General features: G+C 41.6%; 1 protein-coding gene across 26 annotated transcripts in view; it reads left to right on the top strand.

Annotated features, from left to right (window-relative positions):
* The window catches only part of ICA1 (islet cell autoantigen 1), a 142,782-nt gene that overhangs the window by 111,978 nt on the left and 5,293 nt on the right, over positions 1–25,511 (top strand). For 23 of the 26 annotated variants that reach the window (XM_049093634.1, XM_025471223.3, XM_049093630.1 and 20 more), the window contains 5 exons: positions 2,383–2,480; positions 5,095–5,147; positions 8,293–8,355; positions 8,468–8,500; positions 18,013–18,282. In XM_049093634.1, the coding sequence (XP_048949591.1) occupies positions 2,383–2,480; positions 5,095–5,147; positions 8,293–8,355; positions 8,468–8,500; positions 18,013–18,282 (517 nt within the window). Of the gene's footprint in view, positions 1–2,382; positions 2,481–5,094; positions 5,148–8,292; positions 8,356–8,467; positions 8,501–13,216; positions 13,314–13,401; positions 13,611–18,012; positions 18,283–25,511 lie in introns of those variants that run through there. The other 3 variants (XR_003145611.3, XM_025471222.3, XM_025471241.3) reach the window with 3 other exon arrangements.

Genomic DNA, 25,511 nt, shown 5'->3' with positions numbered 1-25,511 from the left:
CCTCCACGTCTCCCTGAGCTGTACATGGATGGTTCCTGCATGTCATCTGATTCACAGCTGAAATGTCACTTCCCAGAGAAAACGTTCTTGGTAACTGAAGTAGTGACCCAATCACCCAATCACTTTGTATCCCCCAGGTTAATGCCCTGCCTGGATCCATCACTAACTGGTAATTTTGTCTTGTTCACCATTGTGTCCCCAGCACCCAAAGCAACACCTGGCTCTTGGTAAATGCTCTAAAATTGTTAACTGAGTGTACTGGTCTAAATGTCCAGAAATACTCATTACAAATGATGGCAATGTCTTAGGGATATCCTTTATGCAAGTAAATGCTTCAGAACTCCAATCATAGCACATATATTCAATGAGAAAACCTTGGCCTTATGTTAGAAAAGTGGTGAATGACTGTATATTTAATTTTAATTTGATATTGAATGTTTATGATATATAACATCTTTTTATATTCTCTAATGAATGTTTTTGATTATGAAATACCTATACATATTAAATTGCTTAAGAAGACATCAATCTGCAATGATTCCAATTATATATAAGTAGTATGAATATGAAAAAACAAAGGAAATATATACAAATAAATAAGTAATTGGGGGAAATCTAATTATGAATAGTTTTTCCTTTTTAATTATCTAAGCATTCTACATGTGGTTCTATTATTTTTCTAATATAAAAAATATTTTTTAAGCAAAACATAGTGTAGAATAGATATAATCAACTATGAGTAAGACTGTAAATGCACTTTGAAGATGGAAGAACTTTCTTGAATTTGGTGTGCTTTGTGAATGAAGCTTTAAGGAAAATAGCAGTAATTGATCTGGGCTTTGCAAAGATTGGTCAGACTTTTGAGGGTGGACAAATAGAGCTTTTTTGGGTAAAGAAGTAGAATGAACAAAGATAGAAAGGGAGCAGTTAGCCCACAGAAGGCGATGAGGAGACAGGCCTAAGTGAATGGAAAGCTCCCATTTGGAAGCCGGTGGGAAGCAATCTGAGAAAGATAGGATCACATTTTAGAAAATCTTTAAAATCAGGCAGGTTTAGACTAGAAGTGGAAAGAAATAAGGAATTACTATGAGTTCTTGAGAAAAATGGTAACATGATTGCCTGGGTGTTATAGGGAGATTATTCTGTATAGGAAGTGAAACAGAGGGGATCCCTGGGTGGCGCAGCGGTTTGGCGCCTGCCTTTGGCCCAGGGCGCGATCCTGGAGACCCGGGATCGAATCCCACATCGGGCTCCCGGTGCATGGAGCCTGCTTCTAAATAAATAAATAAATAAATAAGTAAGTAAGTAAGTAAGTAAAGTGAGACAGAGCTGGCAGGTAGGAGCGTAATACTAGTGTCCACCAGGCATCCAGAGCAGGCACTACCATCCTTCACAGCTCTGCTTTGCGGAGAGTGTCTCTAAACCATCTCTGTTCAGCTTGCAGCTAAACATCAATTTATCAGAGTTGGTGTAGGAAACATGCTTGCCACCTTCTGTGTGTGTGGGTGATGGGAAGGGGAGGGAGGACGAGACAGGAAGGCCCAAAGGACAGATTTTAAAGGTTCTAAGATTATAAGCAGGATAAGTATCTTGAGATGTTTGTTGTGTAATTTGTAGGTTTGTGGTTTAATTAGGACCAGAAGTAGAGATCTTTTTTTTATAACTCATTATTCAATTATTATGGAAATATTTGCCTTTTCAGGCTTTGTCACTGGTGTACAGTTTCTAGGCATTGTACCTAAAAAGTCTTTCCTTAAATATTTAATAAAATTTGAGAATAATAATTCCAAGAAATTATGTTCTGTAAAAAGATTCCCACTCATTTTTAATCTACAAAGATTTGAATGCACCTGCTCTGTCCATTTGTGGGAGTTAACTTGTCAGAGTATGTTAAATTACTATTTTGTGGGGGTTTTTTTCCTCTAAAAAAAAGGTTTTGTTTTCTCTTATTTTTCAGAAGCTGTTTTTAGATCATAAAATCGCAAACAAAATTAAAAATAAAATGAAATTGTCTCATCTTTAGGGGAGAAAAGCTTCTACTCTGTCAGTGTGTGGGCTGCAAGCAGAACAGAATGTTTATCTTTGCTGCATGTTAAAGATGGAAAATAAAGTTAGCAATAGCCAAAAGGCCTTCTTTTGAATAACTTATCACGAGGGGGAAAGCATAAATCTAGTGGCAAAAGAACTCTCCTTTATAGGCTAGTATTTCTCAGATGGGTCTGAGAACATATAAAATTTCATTTCTGTCTACTTGATAGGTTCAAGGTAACCTCCCTAAACCTGGAATTCAAGATTTGGTTTCTGGACCAGAGGCAGCTGAGTTTTTTTATTGATCTTTTTCTGTTTCTTTTTCTTTTTCCCCTTTTCATTATCATGATCAAGAGCTTACAAGACCCTATGAAAAAACTGATTGAGAAAGAAGAAAGGAAGAAGATCACCCAGCAGGAAAGTGCAGAGGCCACCATGGAGGAGCCGAGTCAGTAAGTCATGGCTAATTCTCTTGGCAAAAATCTTTATTTCCACAGGCAAGGGCAGCACAGACCTCACTGACCAAGTCTGTGGGAGTCTCAAACACAGGACAGTTACTGTACTACCTCACTTCTCTGAGTCGATATATTAAAAGTAAAGCCAAGTTTGCCTGCATATATTCCTGCTAGGCCAGGACTCATCCTAATAAGAGACCCATTTCTGGGTCTTAGAAGGAGCAACTTGTGAAGAGTTGACTGAGATAAGAAAAGGCACATGTCTCTACTGCTCATTGGCTCTCTGTCTGGTGGCCTCAGCCCCAAAATTCTGCTCTCTTGGGCTGGACTCAATCTGGTCCTTTTGTTACCATCATTTACCAAACCCTGTCCCAGATAGGAAAACCCCTGGCTTTTCTCTCATAGAAGGAGATAACCTATAAAATTGCCTCATAAGAGACATGATAGTACTAAGGTGTTATACAAAAAATGTTGGGTTCTGACATTTTGTTTCCTGCTATTCAGACCTTCTGTTTGTTTCCTCTGTGAAGCAAGGGCAGCTTTGAGTGCAGGAAGTGACTGCTCCATCTCGATTTCTTGCCACTTTATAAGAAGGTGCCTCCAGTCATTTTACATACTGAGACTAATTTTTCAACATATGTGGTGCATGATGTGTCTTAATCTCATTCAGCAAGGAGGTTTCAGTGTGAATCTATATCCTTTCCTACTGAGATATCAAGGCTTGCAGGAACAGGGTTAGTCTTGAACTTGACCTTACCTCCCTTTGGGATTCTTTGTGTACACATAAAAATTTAGATGATGATTGTGTGGTAAAACCAGTTTATATTTTTACTGTGTTTATAAAGTTTCCCAAGGAAATATTTGCTGCCAGCACTAGCCTTTTTCATTAATAAATGAATTAATTTATATTTAATTTATTTTTTAGTGGTGGGAGGGTGGAGAGGGAGAGGGAGAGAATCTCAAGCAGACTCCCCACTGATCATGGAGACCAATGTGGGCTCAGTCTCACAACCCTGAGATCATGACCTAAGCTGAAATCATGAGTCAGATACTTAACTGATTGAGCCACCCAGGCACCCCAAGCCTTTTTCATTTTAAAGCAAATACTAGAAAATTCCTTTCTAGGAACAAAGACAAGTTTTCACTTGTCTTCACTTTGGGAACAACTGTAGAATAGGATCTGAATGTAGTACAACTGATTGTTTTAGGGGGAAGCAGTATAACCTATTCCTGGTAATAAAAGTAATGCTTTTAGTACTCTATAGTGAACTCCTACTATGTACTAAGTGCAATGTTAGGTGCTTTATTATATGTTATCTCTACTCATTTTCACAACAACCTTTCATGTAATCGATGCCAGCGTTTCCTCATTGTTTTTTTTTTTCTAATACTTTATTGATTTATTTGAGAGAGAGTGTGAGAGAGCGAGCACAAGGAGGGGAGGGGCAGAGAGAGAGGAACAAGCAGATTCCCCACTGAGCAGGGAACCTGACTCAGGGCTCGATCCCAGGACCATGAGATCATGACCAGAGCCAATGGCAGACGCTGAACCAACTGAGCCACCAGGTGCCTCTCCTCATTGTTTAAATGATGGCAGTAAGGCTCAAAAGAAGTTAAGGGACTGCCCACAGCCCCTGGTGTTGTAAGAGGCAGGACCTAAAATGAGTTCTACAATCTAAATAAAGTATTAGCCTTTACTCAGAAAGAAACCACCTGAGATTGTCTTGATTAGTTTTCCTTAATTTCAGATTTCTCCAGTATTTTAGTACTTCATTTTTAAAGGCTCAAAAAGTATAATCCAGTAACTATTTTAAATGCAAAATGGAAATTTAGCAAGAATCTTTTCAAAAATAGCAGGTAAAGATGCTTTTGAGGGAGGTTCAGAGGTACCAGCTGCGTCTCAGGGTGGTGACCTATCTCTGCCATAATCTTAAACATGTGTGGTGAAAGTTCAGTAGGCAATAGTCTTCTGGATTTGAGACTGATCCTGCTTTTCAGCCTTAGGTAATTTAGCTAACCTCCTGGGGTATCCTTTCCTATTGTAGCAGGAATCAGAATAAACACCTGCTTGCCCAACAGTTTTTTAACTACATTTTTAAAAGTAATAACTGGGGAACCCTGGGTGGCGCAGCAGGTTTAGCGCCTGCCTTTGGCCCAGGGCGCGATCCTGGAGACCCGGGATCGAATCCCACGTCAGGCTCCCAGTGCATGGAGCCTGCTTCTCCCTCTGCCTGTGTCTCTGCCTCTCTCTCTCTCTGTGTGACTATCATAAATAAATAAAAATTTAAAAAATAAATAAAAAATAAAAGTAATAACTGTAAAGTATCTATCCTAATTATACCTAATTGTCCACCTAGATATTTACAGAATATATGACTTATGATGAAACCAAATTCAGCTGTTAAGATGCTACTGACCAGCCTTAACACAAGAAAAAGCCAGCAGATATGTTTCTTCGTAAAAAAAAATGAGTAGTGTGTAAATGGCTATATGTTCATATGTGCATCACACATCTGTATAAGTACAGTAACACTGTACAGAAAATCTGGCTGTACATAAATATAAAATTTTCAGAACTAGGTTAATAAACTTTTTTCTTTTTAATTTTAAGGTTAATTTCATTAGAGGATGAAAACCAGCACAAGGAATCTTCTAGTTTTAAGAGTAAGTTTTGATTTTTATTTAGAATTGCTTCTGAAGTACTGCTCAGCAACCAATTCATTTTCTTTTTTGGCAGACTCCTCCTAGACCTTTTTTCTTTTCCAATTGAGAAAATTCTATATTAATTTGCTCCTTAGCATTTCAGTTTTAAATTTTCACTGTTGCCGACCATATATCATTATTGGGAGAGGTTTTATATTGTGAACCAGAAAATAGCACCATTAGTCACTTCAGCAGCAGCCTGTCAGAGGAGCATCCAAAATGGAGAATTAACAGAGAGCTATTTCTTTTACAACAGATGATAACATTTCTGCTATTGCCATTACTAGTTCTAACTGCCATTTGGGCTGTAAAGATAGCTTTAATAAGATTACATGATCAGATTAGGTGAATTGGTTTTCACTGTGTTGTGGGGTGGGCGTTGGTCTTTGTTGGGAACAGATGGAGAGAGCAGAGCTCAGGCATGGCTCTTCCAGGTGATTCCTGGGTCTGCTCTGGTAATGAGTAACACCAGCTCCCTTGGGTGTACAGACCCTCAGATGGTTGGAAAAGTGATCAGAGCATTAGTAGATGATGCAATTCGCTGTGAAAGGTTTGTCAGCTATTCTGGTCTCCTGCCATTACTGCCAGTTCTTTCAGTGGTTCTTCTCGTAATGGAGTGGAGAGTACAGTAAAATGTGGTGGGACTAAGGTGATGTAATCCTGAGCTTTTCACTAGGACTTAAATCCTCAGGGATGCAAGGGAAAGCTTTACAGGTGATTTGGAGAGAACTGAAATTACCCCAACCCTCTGTTCCAGCCTGGATCTCTGTGGGGGGCATATCTGCCTCTACCTCACTCTGCCTTTTGTTATGGCAGCCGTTCCAGGATATAGGAGGAGGCCAAGCAGACCCTGAGACTTCCTTTCCCTTTGGCTCTTTTCTTCCACCTTGTGCCTTCCTTCTGTATTTCCTCCTATCTTTCCAACCATTTGCTTCACCTGTTTTATTCTCCTTCCACTTTACTGCTCTATTTGCTTTTCTCTCATCTGCCTTTCAAAAGAAAACAAAAACCTCTCACCTATCTGTCTCTCTGACTTGGCTTCATGTTATCCTTTCACGCATGTATACCTTCATTTACATATTTATTCATTTATTCAACAGATATTTATTTTAAAACTTTATTTAATTTAGAGAGAGAGTACACGTGAGCAGGGGGGAGGGGCAAGTGGAGCTAGAGAATCTCAGGCAGAGTCTGCGCTGACCACAGAGCCAATGTGGAACTCAGTGTCACAGCCCCGAGATCATGACCTGAGTAAAAACCAAAAGTCAGACACCTATCCAACCTAGCCACCCAGGCACGCCTATTCAACAGATATTTATTGAGTGCTGCCTGTGTGGCAGGCACAGCACTAGGCTCTGGGCACACAGTAATACACCAGACATATTGAGACCCTTCCCATGATGGGGCTCACAGTCAAAAGGGGAATCAGGTGGTAATCTAATAATTTGCACATGTAATTGGGCAACTCCAACTTTGGTAAGAGCTGCAACAGTTCTGGGCATGTACAATAGGGATAGCTCACCTGTTTAAGGGGATCACAGACCTAGCTAAGTCATGTGCTGTTGCAAGAGGTATCAAAGTAAAAGAAACAGCCTGAGCAAAGACTATAAGCCATGGAGGACCAGGAGAAGGTCAGAAGTTCTAGATTATGAGAATGTTCTAGAGTATGAGAGAGGGAGCAAGTGGCAGAAGAAGACAGAGAAGCAGGCAGCCTGATGTTGGTGGCCACATAAGAGCTCTCTGAGGGTGTTGCTCCACACCTCCAGCCTTAGTATCTTTGGGGTGTCGACAGCATGAATTATGTTGTGGGAATCTAGAAATATTATAGTTCTGAGGGAAAATATAAATTCTAGTTTATTATACTTGTTTTCAAGTTACATATCAATAGAAGTCATGTATTTATACAATATAATACAGAAGAATCCAGTTTTCTTTCTTTATGTGGTGTGTTCACCTCTTTGTGGTATTTGCATAATATTTTGAGATTATAAATGTTGATCACCTTGTATTATATATACGTAAAATAGAATCTACCATAATGAAGTATCATCTGTCTTTTCTTTTGTGACCTGCAGAAAGTCTAATGTACACAAGAGCAAACCCAAGGGTTTTTGTTTTGTTTTTATTTGAGAGTGAGATAGAAAGAGAGCACAAGCATGAGCAAAGGAAGGGTCTGAGGGAGAGGGAGAAGCAGGCTCCATGCTGGACAGAGAGCCTAACACAGGGATAGATCCTAGGACCCCAAGATCATGACCTAAGTCAAAGACAGGTGCTTAACCGACCCAGGTGTCCTGAGCAAACCAAGTTTTAAGGCTGTTGTATTGTGTTGTATACACACATATACACAGACACACACTTTGTTATTTAGAGCAGTTTTTAGTTTACAGAAAATTGGGCAGAGTACAAAGATTTCCATATACCTACCCCCTGTCCCCACATATGTATTATCAGCATCCCCTACCAGGGTAGTACGTTTGTTATAGTCAATGAACCAATACTGACTGACACATCATTATCACTCATGGTTTACATTAGGGTTCACTCTTGGTGTTGTACATTTTATAGGTTTTGATAAATGTATAAAGACATGCATTTACCTTTAGAGTATTATATAGAATAGCTTCACTGTCCAACTCCCCTGTGACTACTCCTTGTTCATCTTTTCCATCCCCCAAACACTTGGCAACGGCTAATCTTTTTCCAATTTCCATAGTTTTGCCTTTTCCAAAATTCTGTATAGTGGGAATTATGTTGCATGTAGCATTTACAGACTGACTTCTTTCACTTGGTGATTTGCCTTTTTTATTTTAGCCAGGCCCCAAATGGCTAAGGTTCATAGTACCATCAATAGTCAATCACTTAAGCCACATGTTTGTGCTTGAAAAGAGAATTTTAAGGTCACTGTCTCATGGTTTACTACCAAACAAAGCCAAGATTTGAGGTGTTAACTTAGAATTCATTGAGAGCCAACAGCTTGAGGAGAATGTAATCTCAGGGCCCCTGCTTCTGCATGATGAACTATGTGTTTACCTTACGCTGCAATAGAATCTGAACACATGCACCATTCTGAATTTGTGATAACCAAATGCATGTATTATTTTTACAGCTGAAGATGGAAAAAGCGTTTTATCTGCCTTAGACAAAAGCTCTACACATAATGCATGCTCAGGTAATCTAGATTAAGGAAAATGACTTAATTTTTAATAAATTTGACAAACTCCTTACACAGTGAAACTGACTCATAATTTTGTTTTCTTTTCCCTCCTCAAATGGACCTATAGATGAACTATTAGACATGAAACCTGAGGAAGGTGGTAAGATTTATACATTTCTTTGGGGTTATAATTTAATTTTTAAATCTGTTTTTATGTGCAGGAAGATACAATGTTTATCTTTTGAATAGCTTTGCATTCTCAAGCTTTGCATTCCCAATAGGTGACTGTCATTTGTCTTTATAAATTACTTTAAATATGCCCAAGCACAAATTAGTATATATGGAATTGTCATCCTTAATTTAATTACATAATGGTCAAACTTACACTAAAGCTAAAAGTTATTACATCAAAAGTGATATGCTATAGTAGAAAAAAACATGGCTTTCAGAAACAGACCTGGACTTGAGTATCAGTTCTATAAACTCTGTATGGCCTTAGGTAATTTGCTTAATGCTTGAATTCCTTCAGCTTCAGTGGTTCTAATTTGTAAAATGGAACTAACTGCAGCAGTCTTGCTGGGTTGTTGTCAGAATCGGAGACCATGTATATAGAGGGTCTCTCATGCCCTCTCTCTCAGATGGGAAGTAGTTGAAAAAGTGACACTAGAAATGTTGTCCTAGTGGTAGACTGTGCTGCATCTCCAGTGAACCTCGGTTAAACAGAAGAAGAGTTTGCGTGGGTAGGCCCCCACCCAAGTTCAACAGAAATCATTTCATAAATAATCCCCCACGAGAGAATCCAGGGGCATGGAGCGGGATGAGACAGGTATAGTCTTAAGTGAACCCAGGAAATGGAATGTGTTCAGCCTGGTAGAGCCCTTGGTTTCCATCCTACCACGGGTTTGCTTCTGATGATTTATCATAAATCCAAAGTACCCCTGAGATTCTGAGACAAACTCTAGGGCACCCTTTGTCCTAGATGGCTGGCACACTGTCCACCCTGGTTTTACAGGTTTCTCACAGGACTGGATGGAAATGGAGCAAGATCATCCTGAAGGCTCCAGTTAACTAGGGTAGACAATTTTCTCTACTCAGTTTGATCCCCAGAGTGTGAGAGGAAGAAATTCTGGGAAACAGAAAGCATTGGTTAAAGTTTATTTTCAAAATTGGAAAGGGAATAGAACTGCTGCATTAGGTTTCGAGGGCTTAGGAGTATAAACTTGAAGAAAGAAACCTGATTTCCTTACAAATTTCTTATTCCAGGCAATACACTGTGCAATATCTCATGAATATCCCTGTGTCTTTTTATCAGAATGGCTACTTATTTGTAAATATTGAAATCACATCAGGTTACAAAAGTAAAAAGCAAAGAGTTAAAACAGACAGCCACTACATGGCCTCCATTTTCATAAAAAGTTTCCACTTTGGCATAAGGATAGATTACTTTGATGAAATAAAAGATTTTTCTTACACATTTTTTTTTGGAGGGGGAAATATTTCAGTCTTGCAGAGGTGGGCTACAGACAATAATATAACATGCAGTAGGGGCCCACAACCTAGTTTTAGCAAATCTTCACACTTAACAGTTTCTTTATACATATGTTTCAGCTTGTTTTGATAGAAAGATTGTTATTTCTCCTGTTGCCCACCTCTTGTTTATGTAATTTGTTCTTTGCTTTTATTATCTCCTATTTAATTTCATTATTTTAATAAACATAATTTTTGAATAGATATATTCACATTGGTACATGATAATGATAATACAAATGTAGGCAGCAGAAAACTCTGACTCCCATTTCTGCTCCCGACTCCTCTCTATTCCAATATTCCCATCCCCATTCTATCCTCTTGGCATTTATTTACATACACACAAATATGAGTCTATATTCTTATGTTTTCCTTTTCTTACCAAAAAAGGGTTCTCGCTTTTGGATTTTGACTTTTTCAACTTGGGTAGTAATATAGTACAACAAAAACTAACCCAGTAACCATGCATTTCTTTGCAGAATTAAATCAGAAACGCTACTGTCTGTGATACAGGCTTGCTTTCATAAGCTTCCTCCATAACATGTGCCATGGATACACTGGAATAAGATTGATATCTTTCCACTTATTGAAAACAACTTGTGTATCTCCTTGGTTTATAGTTAACAGTCCTTGTTTCGTGGAATAGAGGTTCATACCCTTTTCTTGAGCACTCACGTAATTATAACAATAGAGAGGTGAATGTATTCTCCAAAATGTGGACTTGTTTTCAGGCAGAACAGTTGATTTACACATTGTCTCAGTTAAATGCCATGTCACCTAATCTCTCCTTTCCCTTTATCACTGTCAACCCATAAAGCCCTTCTTGAGACACAAGCCATACTTTGTCCCTATCTGACTCTTCTGCATTGGCAACCCCTAGGGCAGAATCAGCTTAAAGATTAACATGACCAGAAGTATAGAAATACTCTGTCGGTGCTCAGAACTTGTGGTGACTGAAGAAAAGAGCACACGATAATTAGTTGACTTCAAAATGTGTACCCTTCAGAAAACTGCCAGCAGGCCCAAATCCTGAATTAAATTGCTGATTATAATAGGCAAGACATTAAACAATCAAGAAATAAAAAGAGCTTAATCCAGGGATGGCTGCCTTTATAAGACTTGGGAGCTATAAGCTCTAGCACCCTGCTGCTTGGGGGCCAGTTCACTCCCAGTGGGAATTCTGTTAGACAAGTAATGGCCAAGCTGTGGCACCATGTTATCAAAAAGCAGATTGCTTGTGACAATAACAAGGAGGTAATTCTCCAGGAACCATGGCCCAGAAAATCACTCTGATTCAGTGTCATAATGAAATGTATTTTCTCCTACTAAATAGATAATATAAATAGAAAACCAATACAATATTTGGCCAGTTTATAAAAATTTTTAAGTAAAAAAGAAACTGAGTGACATTTTACAATAACTTGAAAGTGGCCCTGAAGTCACCTTGTGACCCCATGTGATAATCCCAACCTCAATTTATGAGTTAGGTGTAACATGTAGAAGTTTTTGTGTTCTTCAAAGTTGGGCTGAGAAAAATATCTAGCAGATAGGTAATTGAACACAGTTAGATGAATTTAGCCCACCTAAATCTGATTACTTGGATTTATCCAAAACATCCTTCTCTAGGACAAGATTAACTGAAGTTTTTAAGAATTTTAATTGTACACATTACAGTTAAAATATTTTGGCTTCTGTCATTTCCTTGGTTACTACTTTCAGACTTGTGATTCTAAATTCTGGCCAACTGTCAGAACAACACAGAAGCTCATTCAGTAGCTCACTTAGGTCTGGGTGCAGTCTCTAGCCCTTAGCAATAACACAGGTTTATGTCCCCAGGCCTGGTTTCTCCCAAGATGTTCAGAACTATCTTTTCCTGTTCTCCATAGAGAGCTAACTAGGGATCTGATTTGCTTCCTCACATGAAGTGTGGCAAAAACAAGCTCATAATCTTTTCTCATCAACTTTCCCTTTGCCCTGTCTCCCTCAGCATCCTAGGATGAAATGCTGGCTTTGGCCCTTTCATAAAATAATGGTGCACTTTTAAAACCAAACACTCCACTGTTCTTACTGGATCACCATGTAGTCGGTAGCGTTCTGTAGAGATTTACTCCTGCCTCAGATGTCAAGTCTTTCAGTTAGATCACATATTAGGATCTAATGCTAAAATGGAAGACCAGAGCTGGGGATCATCAAGAAATATTTTTTGAATGCCTACTCAAGGTCTAGCACTGTTGGGGTTTTTGTTTTCTTTTTTGGGGTGTGTTTGTGTGTGTGTGTGTGTGTGTGTGTGTGTATGTGTATATCCCAGAGAGTGGGTGGAGATGGATTTTCCCCCATCTGTTATTATTATTAGCTGTCTTTTTTCACTAAAAGGGAGTTTTCAGAAGTAGTATTCTTGGATTCCAAACAAGTACAATTTGTTACCAGAGCCTTTTATAAGGAAGAATACTTTGCTCGTTAGACATTTTTGTACGGTGGTTTCCCACCCCGTCTTTCTCCCCCATACTCTCTGTTGGGTGATGTGAGGACTGTGTTGGTTGTTGGGGTTTTTCATGTGTACTGCAAGTGTGCAGCCTTTACATTAGTCATAATGCTGAGAGTGGGGACCAGGGAGAAAACCAGAGAAACAGAGCCTTCCTGTTTCACACACAGATGAAGGTAACTTATGTGACATTTATCTCGTTGTTTTTCTGTGCTCTCATTTTTGGTCTCTGTAGCTGTTTCCATCTTCTGGGTTCCTAATTCATGCTGAGGTCATGAAACTCAGTATGATTTCAAAAATATAACCTGAGTGGGCTGTCACCAGTTTCCCACATTTACTTTCTGTCACCCGCCCTCTGTCTCAACCCAAGAGAGCTTCCTCTGTATGTCAGTTTTCACTCTGAAAACTCACTGGGTCAGAATCAGAGCACATTGGCTCAGAATCAGTTTTCCTGGGGAATATTTTCCCAGGAGCATAGGATTTTTATTTATGAGCCCTTGTGCAGTGTAAGGCAAACATGCTGAGTGGGTCTCCCTCTCATCCATTCTGCCGTACTGCCTGCAGCCAGGAGCTTTGCTTGGCTGCCAATGGAGCCATCTAACCTTAGAAACCCTCAAAACTTTACAAAAAGCTTGAATATTCATTTATATATGACATCTTTATCAGGCTCTGAGGTAAAGGCAGTATACTGCACTGAGAAAACATTGACTTATGAGCTAGGGTTCCCAGCCAGATAATCTATAACTAATAAATTATATGACCTTGGGCAGGTCATCTAGCCTGGGTGTCTTTTTCCTCATATGTGAAGTGACTTACAGGGGATAATCTCTAAGATCCCTTTCAGTTAAGTATGATTCTTCTCTCTAGGCATCTCACTGGGAGAAAACAGCAGGTTCCCAGACAGGAAGGCAGGAAAGCACAATTGAGAAGTGGCAAATGTGGAGGAGTTTTGCCGAGCCATAGGCCTCCCCGAAGGAGTTGCTAGAAGGGCTGCAGTAGAGCTGGACTGCAGAGGTCCTGAATACCACTGTAAGGAGTGTTGTTTTCCTCAGGCATCAGAGGGAGCCCCTGAAGGTTTTCGAGTAAGAGGGTCATAATCTCACAGCTGAACTGAGCAAAGGTATACAGCGAGAGGGTGCCTTTTATGGAGTGCCAGCAGGCTTGCTGATGAGAAAAACCCAGAGGACCCTCAAGTCAGGAGTTTGTCATCAGAGTTCAAGAAAACATGGATTTGGAGATGGAGATTTGAGAATCTTCCCAGGTGAGACTGGACCATGAGAATAGATAAGATGTTCTGTAGATAATGTAGGAAAGGGAGATACGGCTTCAGAGGAAATTTTATGGTAACTAGACTAGGAAGGGGCAGCAGGGACAGTACTGCTAAGGAGATGGAAGGATATCCAAAAGAGCCATCTCATGGAGAGCCCCAACAGATGACAGCATTTCCAGAGTGGGCAACAGGGCAAAGTGTCACAGGGGTTGAGGTCAGAGAAAGGGGGATTGGAATTAGCCATGAGGATCTTACTGGTAACCTTCAGAAGAGCCATTTCAGTGTGGGCAGGAACTTGAGGACAGGCAGCTGGAACAAGAGTGGTTGACAAAGTATGTGGCTGTGGAAGGGAGAAGAAACCAGAGCAGCACCGTTGTGGGGTGGGATGGAGAGACAGGAATTACAAGATTGGCTGTTGTTGGGATATGCACACATCTTTTGAGATCAAGACAGGAAGCCTTGGAGAGAGGGAGAAAGACTAGAGATGCTGGAGCTGAATTTCAGTGGGGGCGGAGCAGTCTCCCAGCAGAAGGGGAGAATGTACCATGGGCTGATGTCAAAAAGAAGGAAGGAATGTGTGAAGGGTCAGGGTCATAGAACTGAAGACCGAAAGGTGAGAACTGGTGTTTGCATCTTTTAACCTCTATTGTTAGAGTCACATCTGGATGTAAGAGTGAGCATGGAGACTCAGGAGCCTACAAGATCTGTGGGCTTGGCACCTGAGAGATCAGAATCTTGGTTCACTCTTGCAGACAAAAGCATATAGGGTACCATAACACAGGAGCAATATTTGTTTGGCTACCTGGGTAGAAGGCCTGATTCCACTTGAGCAGCCCTTATCAGGGCTGCTCTCAAAGACCTTATTCTCTGTGTGTATATCTCCATTTTCTCATAGTTGAGTTGAATTATTTCCAGAAAAGATGTTAGTTTGATTCTTAAGAGCCAACAGACTAGTGTTGTTTTTCAAGTCTTGACATGCCTGGTTACAGAACTAAACCTGTCCTTTTCTACTTGTAATTAAGTTTTTCTTACAAGTTATGTATAATAATTTCAAGCATCATAATTATGAGGGCAATAATTGGGTTTCCCGGTCTTCTGGTTCAAGTCAGTGCCAGCTTCACTGCTTCCAGTGAAGTAATAAGTTCTCTTACAGAAAATGTCCCCTATGCAGCCCACTTTAACAGTTCAATAACCAGGACCCTAAGAGGTCAAATTCAGTGATAGGTCACTGACTAAGTCTCTATTCGGAATGAGCTCTCGACTATATCATCATCACCAAAGGTCCTTTTCTCATTGCTGTCAGTAAAGTTGAGTTTGACAGAATACAATATTAGTAGGGAATCTTTTAGTTAGAAGTAATAGAAAACCTTCACTAAGTAGCTTAGCTTTAAAATTAAGAAGAAAAAAAATAAAAAATAAATAAAATTAAGAAGAAAAGATCATATTGGGAATTAGTCCATGTAACTGGGGACATACAGTGATGGACTGGCTTTGAGCGAGGTTGGATCCAGGGTTTAGACAGTGTTGCCAGAGTTCTCTTTCCAGCTCTTTTTTTTTTTTTTTTAAGATTAATTAATTTATTTATTCATGAGAGACAGAGAGACATAGCCAGAGGGAGAAGCAGGCTCCCTGTGGAGAACCCCATGCAGGACTCAGTCCCAGACCCCAGGATCATGCCTGAGCCAAAGGCAGAAGCTCAACCACTGAGCCACCCAGGTGTCCCTTGCTGGGCCACCCAGACGTCCCTCTTTCCAACTTTTGGTGCTGCTTCACCCTCTGTTTGGCCCTGTCATCCCTGGGAGCCTCAAAACTGCATCTTTAGAATTTGGAATTTGAAAGAGAGGCCTCCTCCCTCCCCCTTTTATATACCAAACTCAGGGAAGCCTCTGGCATGTGCCCACCCCAGAGCCAGTCTCCATGGCCTGAGAAATGAAGGACTCTGGTCAGCCTCGATGAGGGGTGAGGAGGCACCCTACATGATTTCTCACCAGGATCCCGTGGAGAAGGTATTTCCCAAACGGGAAAACTGAAGAGGAGGAGGAATGGGATGCTAAATTAACAAAACCTACAGAAGTCCATTCAATAGCCTTGCACACAAACCTAAACAGTAAAAACAAAGATAGAGCTTTTGCGGTTTTGGTTGTTTTTGGAAGGCTCAAAGTTTATTAGTTATTGTTGGTCTTATTAGTCACGATTGTCCCTGGATTGATATTTCAATGAATGCAGGAAGCCTCCCTCAGGGTTTGACTTAGCAGAAGGCTGTAAAGTGACTTCGGGAAGAACACGTAATTTCCAGTGCTCATCAAAAGTCATCCCTTCCTCTAGAGTCTAGTCTTTGATTTGAACTGGTTCCAAAAAAACAGGTTTGGTTCAGCAATCATCTGGTTTCAGTCAGGCCAGAAAGTAAACCACGAGAAAAAGTTTGGGTGTTCTAGTCCCAACTAAAGTAGAAAGTACAAAGACTTGTGAAGTTAATGTGTGCAAAGGGAGTGACACACCAGGAGAGACTGAGAGAGGGAAGAAAGGAGGGTGCACAGCCAGCCGTGTGTTGAGGGACACAGCCAAGCTTCCTGCCTGCACTGACACATATGGCCTACGTACCTACCTGGCCTAATACCACACACAGGCCAAGGTGGATCCAGGCTGCCCACCCCCCTCCTGCATAACTATCTTACAAGCCTGTTTACTAAAATGCCATTTCCCTTGTCTTCTCACCACCCCACCTGACAGGATACATCTCAGTGCATGTTTCTGTGATCACACAGACAATAAGAATACTTAAACGAGATAGTTATCCAACTGAAGTGAATTTTGCTGCTCTTTTTAAACCATAGAGATATGGGAGTGACTGAACTCCTCCCTTCCTGGATGTGTAGCCAGTCTGCCCCACACATCAAAAATTCCTCTCAATCAGAACACCATTATATAAAGTGTGGTTGAAAATAAATCTAGTAAAGCCGGGATCCCTGGGTGGCGCAGTGGTTTGGCGCCTGCCTTTGGCCCAGGGCGCGATCCTGGAGACCCGGGATCAAATCCCACGTCGGGCTCCCGGTGCATGGAGCCTGCTTCTCCCTCTGCCTGTGTCTCTGCCTCTCTCTCTCTCTCTCTGTGACTATCATAAATAAATAAAAATTAAAAAAAAATTTTTAAAAAATCTAGTAAAGCCAACAGATAAGCTTGATTTGTTTACCAAAAAAAAAAAAAAAAGCCTTCACTTAACTAATTATCTCACATAGTTGAGGAAAACCTGTTAATCTCACTTAAGATGACAGTATCAGAATTGTAGTATAGCTCAGAGAAAATATAAATCATGATTATTCCTTCTCTTCATAACTTACGGCCATGTATGCAGTTTCCATGTGGCCATTAGATACCACCCCAAAACCACAGTTAATAGGACCAGCAGTCCTTGGTGTTCAAAATATGTAGAAAACCCAGTGAAAAGACTTACAGTTTTTCTGGTTAGTGATGTCCCCGTTCTACTTATATTCCCTGTTCAGTATTTGTCAGTGTCCGTATTGTAAGAATGGACTTCTTCTTGTGGATAAGCAATGAGATTTAAAGGTGTATTTCTTTGGGTCTTCTAACAGTGTGTTGAGGTGGCTGTTATTAATATTATTTTACACGTGTAAAAACAGAGGCCCAGAAGAGCTAAGGGTCTGGCTATAGTCACACAGCAAGTTAAGAATAGTCTCGGGACTTCCCCTCTGGTCTCCTGTACGTTCCAATCCTCCTGGGCAGTGTCTCTGGCCTTCTCTGGGTGGTTCAGTTATTTGCCCTGTTTTCTAGTCATTCTTTCACTGCTGCCCTCAGGCAAACCAGACCCACCTTTCCTTTGCTTTGGCAAGGACTTGCGGTTGGGTTGCAGTCGGTTGCAGCAAAAGAGAAAGGAAGCAAGAGGCTTTCCTTGGCCAGTCGTTGGATGTCCTACCATCTTCCACTTTGGCCCAGTGTGTGGCAAGGGTCCTCTCCCCATCCTGGATGATGGTGCAGGCTCCCACATGGTGTGTTGGCTGTGGATTTAGGGCTTGTGTGAGAAGATTCAGGAAGCTATACAAACAAGGAACTAAAATATCCCACATTGTCTTCAATCCTGCCTTTGTTTCCTGTCTGAGAAATGTTTTGGTGGTAAATTTGTTTTTATATTAAGAAAAAAACAAAACCCTAGAAAATGGAATTTGCTTTGGAGGAACACAGATGAGGGACGATGGGACTAGAAATTAAACTCTGAAATTTCTTAAGATAGGCTATAATGAGAATAATTTAAAGTTGATAAGCTTTTTCTTAAATCTAGCTATCACCCAGTCTGTCCCATCCCAGCCCCCAATGCATTCACTCCCAAGGGCTTGGGACCTGGGTGGTGATGTGTTTTGTGCTTTCTTACTTTGACCAGCCTGCCTGGGCCCAATGGCAGGGACCTCAGAACCTGAAGGTGCTGACAAAGATGACCTGCTGCTGTTGAGTGAGATCTTCAATGCTTCCTCCCTGGACGAGGGTGAGTTCAGCAAGGAATGGGCTGCTGTGTTTGGAGACGGCCGACTGAAGGAGCCAGTGCCCGCTGTGGCCCCAGGAGAGCCAGACCCCAGGCCCCAGGCCGGCTCAGGATTCCTTCCTTCACAGCTTTTAGACCAAAACATGAAAGACTTACAGGCCTCACTACAAGGTATGTACCAAGGGGATTGCAATAGGGGATTTTTTGTTTGTTCATTCTTTTTTTTTTTTTTTTTAAGATTTTTTAAATTTATTCATGAGAGACAGAAAGAGAGGCAGAGACATAGGCAGAGGGAGAAGCAGACTCCCTGCAGGGAACCCGATGCAGGGCTCGATCCCAGAACCCTGGGATCACACCCTGAGCCAAAGACAGACATTCAACCGCTGAGCTACTCAGGCATCCCTGTTCATTCTTTATTTTTAATTCAAAAGCCTCTTTCTTCCTTCTTTGTCTTTTTTTTAAAAAATGTTTTTTGGTTTTTATTTTATATCATGTCTTTTTTGTTGCTGTTTTTTTCATCTTTGTATTTTTCTTTTATATTCAGTGGCTTTTTAGCTAAAATCTCAGAATCATATTCCAACTTTAAGATGTTGCAGGGTTTACAATCTCTTCTCATAATTTTCTCCTCATGTTCACATTTGCTTTTAGTAAAAGGCTAGAGAGGTAGCTCTCAATCTTAATGTCTTGCTCTGATTTTAGACTTTTGCATGGCATACTTTAGAGAATCAGATTGTCTTCATAGTCATGAGCCCTGTTGGCTTGGCCATTCCTGCCTGACAGTTCTCCACATTTCTATAGACATACCATCTTTTTAAGTGCCAAGTGACATCACACTGGACTTCTTAACTTCTTAATTCACATTGAATTTTCCCTTGCTCCCTGCTGTCTCTCCTTCCTGGCCTACCCCTACCCTGAGGATGCTCTCAGCTCAGCCATTCCTGTTGGGTCTGAAACACGGGGCCCACCAGCATCTTGGCCACAGCAGAAATATAGTTTCCACTCTGATCTGTGGCCAGCAACATTGGTCAGGGTGCAAGGCACGTTGGTTGAGAACTACTGGCATGGGGAGCACATTGGTTGAGAGTGTAAAACTAAAACTCAGATTGAAATGGAAATTTTTAAGTCTAATTTTCTAAACAGACCTCGGGAAGGAAGCTATTTTCTACTATTTCAACACCTTTTTCCTTCTTTCATGTTATTTTAATTGTAAGACGGGAATCACTATTAAATTCTCAAATTGTTTTGGTTTTTCCATGAATTTAGGCTATCTCCTTAATAAGTGTTTATCTGGTACTTAAAGCTGAGAACAAACAGCAGAGCTGGAATGATTAAGTAATTATGAGCTATTAAAAAAAAAACCTCAGGTCTTTGGAGATGAGATCACGGACAGAGCAAAAGTTGGTGGGCAAAACCAAAAAAAAGTCTTCCCTCTTTTTTTTCTTTTTTTTTCTTTTTAACGAAATTCATCATTCCTTTTATTGTTTTCTGTGAGTCCTATTTTGTATCCATGTCATTTATTTTCAGGAATGGAGTTAGAGATAAGAGGGATAAATGGAATCCAAAAATACTTTACCCTGAGCCTCACCTCTGGGTTTCGCCATCTCTTTCACTGGCGCTCCAGATGAGCAATGCTGCCAGTGACTTGAGTTTCACCCCCACCCACCTGCGGTGGAGGTGCTGACAAGCCGTGGGAGAGTTGGAAGGCCAAGCCAGGATCCACTACTTAGATCTTGGGGCTGCTGGAGACTCTCCAGTGTGCTACAGGATGAATCCCATTCCGGCCCCCAGCTATAAAGATACTAGGGCCCTTCCTGCCCACAGGAATGGTGGTGGCAGTACTCCCACTTAACTGGACTGGCTGAGTGTCATTCACTTGTGAGTGGCCCTCACTGACAGCTGGGAAGTCAGAGCTCCATGCCCTCTTCCTGAGCAGGCAGTGTGAGATCTCAGCTCAGGGCCCATGGCCTCACAACTATGCCTGAGAGTTATGACAAGAGCAGTGGCCATGGACTTCGCACTTTAGCTTTGTCCCAAATCCAAGTGCTCTAGCACTGGAGTACTCTTGGGTCTAGGGGGTGGGTGTTCTGACAGTGAGAAATGTAAGCTTATTGTAGAAAGAGGTATTCCTGTATGGGTAGAGAGGTACTACCAAGGGAAGCCATTTATTTCTCAAGCAACAAAAATCTCACCTAAGGTTGCCACCCTACTAGCTCCTTACCAAGTTTCTCACTGATTCAACAGAGATTTATTGGGTCCTTCTGGGTGCCAGGCATTGGGGATTCATCTGAGAATATAACTCACATTCTGATGAAGAGGAGGTAATGAACAATAAACATAATAAAGAAAAATCACAGAGTAGGTTAGAAAGTGCTCAGTATTATAGAGAAAAGGCAAAATAGAACTAAGGGATAGAAAGTGTTGGGTGGATGGCAAGGCAGGTCAGGCTGTAGAACTAAATAGGATTCTTATGAGAAGATGAAAGTTGAGCAGACTTGCAGGAGGTGGCGGAATGGGCCACGTGGAGATAGGACAGAGGCCATGTGCCAGTGCCTAAGGCAGGACATGCCTGTGTGGTCGAGGGTCTGCAGGAAGAGCTCTGTGGTGGAGTGAGGCAGGGAGGCAGAGGCTTGGCCATACATGGCCTCCTGGCCTTTGGAAGAACCTGGGCCTTTATTTATTTATTCATGAGAGAGAGAGAGGCAGAGACACAGGCAGAGGGAGAAGCAGGCTCCATGCAGGGAGCCCGACGTGGGACTCGACCCCGGGTCTCCAGGATCACGCCCTGGGCTGAAGGCGGCGCTAAACCATTGAGCCACCCAGACTGCCCCAAACCTGGGCCTTTAATTTGGCCCAAGAAAAAATGGGAACCGTCACAGTGTCTTAGACCAACAGTGGACATGATCTGATTTATCATTTAAAAGGATCATCCTGCCTGCTAAAAGTTTCCTTTTCTCTGCTGGTGTTCTATGAAGACCAGGGCTAAAGGAGTTGTTTTCTAACCTCCGAGTTACCCTGTTTCCTTTGCATGCCAGCAGACACAAACTGAATGTCTATGGAAAACAAAAATGACAGGAAAGAAAAGTGGAACCTAAGTGTTTGAAAGAGGAAGCCCACTTATCTTCTACCACATGTACGGATTCCCAGCAGGTGCTCCCACAATTCTGGTTCTGATGCTGCCCTGATTCAGGGAACCTTCAAAACAGATGTGGTACAAATAAAGAACAGGCACCCTGCTTCGGTGACTGATCATGTAATCCTGTTACAACCACATCCTATGCTTTTGTCAAAACTTTCCCCACCTCCCCCTAAAAAGGAGAAGAGGATTACTGGCTCTCGATTTTTTTTTTAAGACACCCATGGTCTAGAAAAGTCCATCTATATACATGTAAAAGCATCTAAGTAACTATTAAACTTCAGACACTTCATATTGAAATTGCTTCCCCCATCATCCAGATCATCTCAAAAATCAAATTAAATAACCAACTGAAACAAATAAGTAATCACACACAACATGGAACAGAAAGGCTCACTGACATGTTGGTTTAGAGAAACCAGCAGTGGCAGAGAGTTAACTTACCTAATCCTCACCACACCCTTGCCAGGGAGGTACTATCATCATTTCCTTTTTAGGGCCCTGGGAAACTGAGAAACAAAGTAATGAAGTAATTTGCCTGAGATCAGACATGTGGTGGGAGGCAGACAGATGGTGAACCTGAGCCATGTGACCCTGAAGTCTGTGCCTTTCACCATTCTGTTCGGTTGCCTCTCTGTACCAAGTCTCCAATGGCAAATGTGATTTCTCAGTGGGTTCCTTCAGGCCTCTCCTTGGATGCTCCTGGAGGAGCAGGACTCGTCATGATTAGCCTGGCCCTGGGTGTCCTGGACACACACACAGACCAAGAACAAATGGTTGCCATGGAGAAGGAATGCACTGGTTGGGAGGCAGGGACCCTGTCGACCACAAAAATTGGATGATATTCCAGAATAGAATATTTGAAATCAAGATTGTTTGTAGAATCTTCGCCTGTGCTAGCAGCCACCCACATCTTCCCTGTAGGGCATTCCTGCTCATTCTCACCACCATTGTTCTAGTTCTCTGTGAGGTCCAGGTGGGGCTGCATCCTCAAGATGTTGGTGTCAAGAGAACTGAGGGGAAGGGTCTGGGCTCCAGCTGCAGCAACCTCTGCTCTTCCACAGACTGCACTTCCCTGCCCCGCTCCCTTCCTCACTTCTCCTCCTCCTCCTCTCTCCACCTCCCCATTTTCCTCTGCCACCCTCCCTCCTTTCTTTGTCCTCTCTCCCCACTCTGTTTCCCTGTGCTCTGGGAGAATAGAGAGGGCGGGAGATTTAGTAAGATAACAATTATATTTGCCTCCTTCCCCCACCCCAACTTCAAGCTCTAGGAGAGCAAAATGAAGCGTCCTACATTTAGGATAAAGTTGGGCTGAACATTTAAAAAAGGAGTTGATTTTATGTAGGATTTCTGAGAGTTTCTGAAGTTACCAGCATGATAGGGGCTGGGGTTTCCTGTGTGTCGTACAATGATAAGAAAACTGTACCTTTCTGAGGCCTCCTAAAGCTAGTAGAAAGAGAGCTGGCCAGAGGAGTTTCCCAAGGTTGAGACAAGGTGAGGCTGATAAGCCTCATTTGCCATTCTTCTCCATTCTCCACCAATACCCAAAATTTAATTTAGACATAGAATAGACGCTGATACTGAAAAGACTACCATCTGCTCAAAATACATGCACCAGGACATCTTTTAATTTAGGATTCTGCAAACCTAAGTTAGGAGTCTTGTTCTACATTCTCACAAACATGCAGTTCTGTGTTCCTTCTGGATATTCTTTTGTTTTATGCCATGCCTAGGTGCTGTTACCATCTGGGTTGGTTTCTATTTAAGGCTAATGTAATGTCAAGCTTTGCATTATCTCCAATTCACCTTTCCTTAAACTGAGTTCACCCCCTTGCCGTTCCTGGCTTAACCTGGCTCCAGATAACTGGCATATCTGGGAATCAAATGATGAGAAGGAGAAGACTATGGGGTGCAGTTAGAGTTTGAACACAGAATAGGTGCTCACGGCATGAACGCATGGAATTTTTGTCCATTAAAGAAGCAGCTGATTGAGGAACATCTGCTGGTCTTGGATATATGCAGAATTTAAGTGCCTCCCTTAATCCATAGAAGGAGCCTTGATGACCATCTACTCCACCCTCATTTTATAGATGAGGAAATCAGGAAATCCCAGATAGCCCTTATGACTTGCCAAATTGTTGCGGGTTTATATCTACCATTTGCAAAAGTTCTAAACAAACTCCTCAGGCTGCCTTACAAGGCCCTTTAGGACCTACCCCAGTCTCATTGCTGCCTATACTTCCCACACCTTTACTTACCATGACTTAATCACCTTGTTTTTCTGAGGACCTATGTATTATGTCAAGTAAGCTGGACTCCAGCCATATCGAACTTGAATGAGCCTCAAACATGCTCTCTCTCCTCCTTAGAGCACATCACCCATCTCACACCCATGATGCTTGCTTTCCCTGGTTAAGTTCTCACCCTTCAATGTAGCTTCAGTGTAATTTCATCCAGAGAGCCTTCCTTGACTCCCTCCTCCCATCCCCTCCAGCAGTCAGGGTTAGGTGTTTCTGCCTCCATTCCCTTTATAGCTTACTCATTCCTTTCCTCTCACATCATTGTAAGATTGGTGTAATTCTCTTGCTTTTGGTTGTCATGGACAGGGCCCGTGTTTGTGTTGCTCACTATTATATTTCCAGAACATAGCTGAGCGCCTGGAATACAACAGATGTTCAGAAAAAGGATAGATGGATGAATGGATGGATGGACGGACAGACGGATGGACAGATGGATGAATAACAAGAAGGGAGGGGAAGGAACAACAGACATTGAATCACTAGATTAAAAGAAAGCAATCCGAAACTAATCTCTAGGATTGTTCCTCATGTCGCTGAGCTGTACTAAATAAAATTCAGATTCAGCTTCGTTTTATTGGTGCGTGCTCTCTAGCTTTTGTGCTCCCTGGTTTCACCTACAAGAATCCATTTTATTCATACAGCAACCTAATGAGGCAGGAATTTTTATCCACCCTTTGCAGATATGGAAACTGGAGCTCAGAAGGGGAAATGTGGATGACAGGGTGGTACTTGGCTACCATGACTGTGGTGTTCCCACTTTCCCCTTCACTGCCAACCCCACCCCAATGCCCCCCAGGCTGTGATCATCAACCCAGCCTGAGCTTTTGCTCTCCCAGCTAGTGAAATTACATTCACGGTAAAGTGCTCCTCTGGATGGTGTTTTTTTGGCTTCGCTTGCTGCTCTGGCTGGCCAGTGTTATTTCTGGCTGATTTATATTTTCCCTTATGTAAGTAAAGGGGGCAGGATTGCTCCAATAAAATTTTATATGTGTTTCCTGCAAATGGGTAGCACAGTTGACATATCAAAGGATCTATGAACTAGGATCTTCATTTTGTTCCCAGAACCCTCAGCGCTTGCTCTGTGGCCCCCACCCTTCACCACCCTCTCCTGACACAATTACTCTAAGATAGGGAGACATCTTTCTAGCCACACCTTCATGTTAAAAACGCCTCAGCCAACGAACACCAACTAGAGAACAGTTGATGGCAATTACAGGAATATTAGCTAGAGTTAGTTCTCTTTAAATAGCATTTTTTCTTGACAGAAGCCAAGACATTTGAAATCTGGCTTGGCATTCCATCCATAATTATTCTAGTTGCACCCCTCCCCTAAATAATTCCCAAAGTGATATGAGCGAGAGTGACATTGCAGCTGAGCTTAGTGTTTTCTTTTCTTTTTCTCTTAGCTGAAGTCCCAGCCATACCATTTTCTCCCCTCATGCACATATAGTCGATTGTTAGACTTACACTTAATAGCTGTTCTGAGACAACAATGTGACTTGGCAAACTGGCTCTTGTTTCTGCTCCACACTAGGGGCAAAGGAATAATGATACCCTGTGTCTTTGCGAAAATTCTGAGGTATGCTGTCCCCATCATATTAATCCTCAAAGAATGGATGTCTTCAGACTCATCCTTCTTCATGTCCTCTGCTGCAGAGAAGCCCTCAAATCCATAGATTCTAAATCTATGAGTGTTTAGACGAGCAATATTAAATAATCCATAGTTACAAATGAATTTGATTAGAAGACATTTATTGTCTGTATAAAGGACTATGCCATTATAAATCCTTGAAGTGATAGGCTTGAAATATGATTTATATTTCTGGTACTTTTAAAATATGGCTTGATATACAGACATGTTATTTATTTATAACTTTTCGGGAACATGCCCATTACGTAAAGTGAGGGGAGCTCCATTCTGACATGTAGATTTATTTCTGCCTCCTTTAGGAATGTGTTCCATTTTA

The sequence above is a fragment of the Canis lupus genome, chromosome 14 (genome assembly GCF_003254725.2).
Source record: "Canis lupus dingo isolate Sandy chromosome 14, ASM325472v2, whole genome shotgun sequence".
Lineage (NCBI taxonomy): Eukaryota > Metazoa > Chordata > Mammalia > Carnivora > Canidae > Canis > Canis lupus.
Note: the sequence above shows the minus strand (reverse complement) of the source record. Positions and strands in the feature narration are given on the sequence as shown.